Source organism: Heliconius melpomene, chromosome 6 (assembly GCF_056956725.1).
Source record: "Heliconius melpomene rosina isolate 202511_hmr_F chromosome 6, ASM5695672v1, whole genome shotgun sequence".
Taxonomy (NCBI): Eukaryota; Metazoa; Arthropoda; class Insecta; order Lepidoptera; family Nymphalidae; genus Heliconius; species Heliconius melpomene.
The window spans coordinates 3909564-3912148 of NC_140394.1; the positions used below are offsets into that span (position 1 = coordinate 3909564).

At 29.9% G+C, this 2585-nt stretch overlaps 1 protein-coding gene across 1 annotated transcript; it reads left to right on the forward strand.

Annotated features, from left to right (window-relative positions):
• Nucleotides 1–206: 206 nt before the first annotated feature.
• On the forward strand, nt 207–1373 carry LOC146538126 (NADH dehydrogenase [ubiquinone] 1 beta subcomplex subunit 2, mitochondrial-like). The gene is made up of 3 exons (XM_085187382.1): nt 207–403; nt 509–635; nt 1217–1373. The coding sequence occupies exons 1-3, from the start codon at nt 309–311 to the stop codon at nt 1301–1303; spliced, it is 309 nt and encodes a 102-aa protein (XP_085043508.1). The 5' UTR covers nt 207–308; the 3' UTR covers nt 1304–1373.
• The last annotated feature ends 1212 nt before the right edge of the window (nt 1374–2585 follow it).

Here is a 2585-nt window from a genome sequence, read left to right on the forward strand (position 1 = left end):
ACCAAAGTTATTTCAAAGCGTATACGGTATCATTTTTAAAATCTTGAGTTTTAGAGAAGCCATTAACTTCAAAAATAAAAAACGTTATCGAAAATTAATTTAAATTTGAGAAAAAATAATAATAGTAATTTATATTTAAAAAAAATAACTTCACGCTGATCAGGGTGTGTAAATGTATTCTGTGGTAGTGGTTATTAATGTCAATTGTCAAACAAATGTCAATATTGTACTGTCAAAATTTTTAGATTTTTACATTTCCCCGTGTTAGAATTTATCGAAGGCACTGGTTGGACAAATTAAACTATAAAATGCTAGGGCGCACGGTCTTATCGAGGGCTATTTTACTGAGAAGCTTAAAAAATACAGCTAATGTAAAGCAAACCAACAGAAATGGGAGCCATGGGTAGATATCACACATTTAGCACTTGTTATGTCATTCTTTTTATTATGGAATAAAAATTACAATAACAAACTTATTACCTAACCTATTTTTATTTATTTATTGAAGAGTTTGGACATATCGGGTACCTCCACCCATGCCAAAAAAAAGGGAAGTTTACTTAGCTACAGCCCTTGGAGGAATTTGTTGGTGGTGGATTCTTTATCACATTGCCACAGAACCGGAACATATTTATGTAAGAAAATAATGATCTCTTTCATTTTAAGATATTATCATATTATATTGTGATTTGAAAGTTATAAGTTCAGTTTGAAAGTTATAAGAAACATAAAAATGCTGGAAAGCGACTTTGTTGTATCTCTAAAGAGCCTTCTTTATTCAATTATAATCTAAATATAACACTTACAATAGCATTCCGTCCATATGTCTCCACTATGGTTCCGTAGAACAATGTCTGACTGTTCTAACATGATGGCTGTCAGTTTTTGATACAAGTTTTAAGATACTTGGGAGTACTAATACTTTTCATTTCTTTACTCTTTCAAGTGTGTATTAAGTTGTTCCACTTAATGACATGAATTCAGACAAGTAAAAAAATGAATGTGTAAAATAAGTTCTCTCTGTCTTCCTAGAATACAGTTTGAAGCTGAAATAAATAATTCAATAATACTTTTTCAAATTTCCATTGTGCAAAAGAGATCTTAAAGGTTGTGTGCATGTCTGAAAAGTAATGTGTGAAGCTATTCAATTGTCTCTAAATATATAAAGAGATATTTGGGTCCATTATTTTATTACTTAACACTTAATTTTCCACAGGGTGAATGGCCTTATGTCGATCCAAGCACCTGGTCTGATGAAGAACTAGGCATACCTCCAGATTCTGCTGGCGCATTGAAAAAGTAGTTGCAATAAATGTTTAAAAAATCTAAATATATGTAGAAAATAACTTATAAATAAATCTTGTTACAAAATTGCAATGATTTTTTTATATTAGAATATCTTATTTTGGCTAGGGAAAATTTTGTTATAATTTTGTTCAGCATTCAGGTGTGCCAGCCAGACCTATTAGGAAACACATTAAAAATAATGTGCAATTATATGACTGACTAGTCAAAAATAAATGCTATTTGACATTAACAATAAAGGAAATATTACTTTTGAAGAAGACATATCTTCTATTTTTTTTTATATTTCTTCAAATAAATTAAAAATATAATTTTGTAGTGCATATTTTATAGATTAGTGTATATTAAATTAAATTAGAACTTTGGAGTGGTTCCACATCTTAATTTAGGAAAATTGCTATATGAATGAGGAGGATAAAGAAATATTGGATAATATCTAACTTGTGTTATCTAAAATATACCAAACATTAAAAAAAATAATTTTGTTGATTAATTGACATGGCTGTCCATTGGAAGAGCATCTGACTGATATGGTTTTGAGTTTGTCACCTATTCAGGGGAATAATTAAATTATTTTCATATAACAGGTTTAGTAAGTAATCACTTTTCAAAGAAGACTTAGAGCTCATTTTTTATCTAAAAAGACACAAATGTTTTTGTAAGTAATGCAAAATCGCTTGCAAAAAAAATTATGACTAGAAGAGAGGCCAGTCGTAGCGCTGGGACGCAAGCATACAACAGTGAATGCAACACACAACCTGTGGATTCTGTTCAACTCCCACTCAAGAAAATTAATTTAATATTTTTAATCTGGTGTTAAGGCAAATCAAAGCGTTGACTTTCACCAATCGACACGCAATGCCTCCAGAAGTCGGCAGAATGTGGGCAACGGAGTGTCTCAAAACTGGGTTCCCTCTGCCTACACTGCTGCGTGCGTGAAGCTGAAAAAAATACTTTGTTTCTTTCTTGATAAAAATTCTGTATTTAAAATAAAGGAAGTAAAATTTTTATATCTTATAACTTACAATTAAAAGTAAAATTACTTATAAAACCGTAACATATTCTTTTGGCATAAAATATTTAGGGGCTCTCGTATTCCTAGTATTCAATTATTACTAAGTAGTACAAGTAGTACATTTATAGCTATTAATTTAAAAAAGTAATTAGAACAGTTTTATAAAATCCTTTTATTCTGTAGCACTTTTTAAGGTGACACAATATGACAGATGATAGCTGGCAACATTGTATTTTGTGTTCGTGCTTAATGCTTTATTTTATAA

Excerpts from the sequence above, each read along its gene's own strand:
- LOC146538126 (XM_085187382.1), top strand. The coding sequence starts at position 309 with ATGCTAGGGCGCACGGTCTTATCGAGGGCTATTTTACTGAGAAGCTTA. Across the intron at positions 404-508 it reads AACAGAAATGGGAGCCATGG|AGTTTGGACATATCGGGTAC; the intron begins GTAGATATCACA and ends TATTTATTGAAG. Across the intron at positions 636-1,216 it reads CAGAACCGGAACATATTTAT|GGTGAATGGCCTTATGTCGA; the intron begins GTAAGAAAATAA and ends AATTTTCCACAG.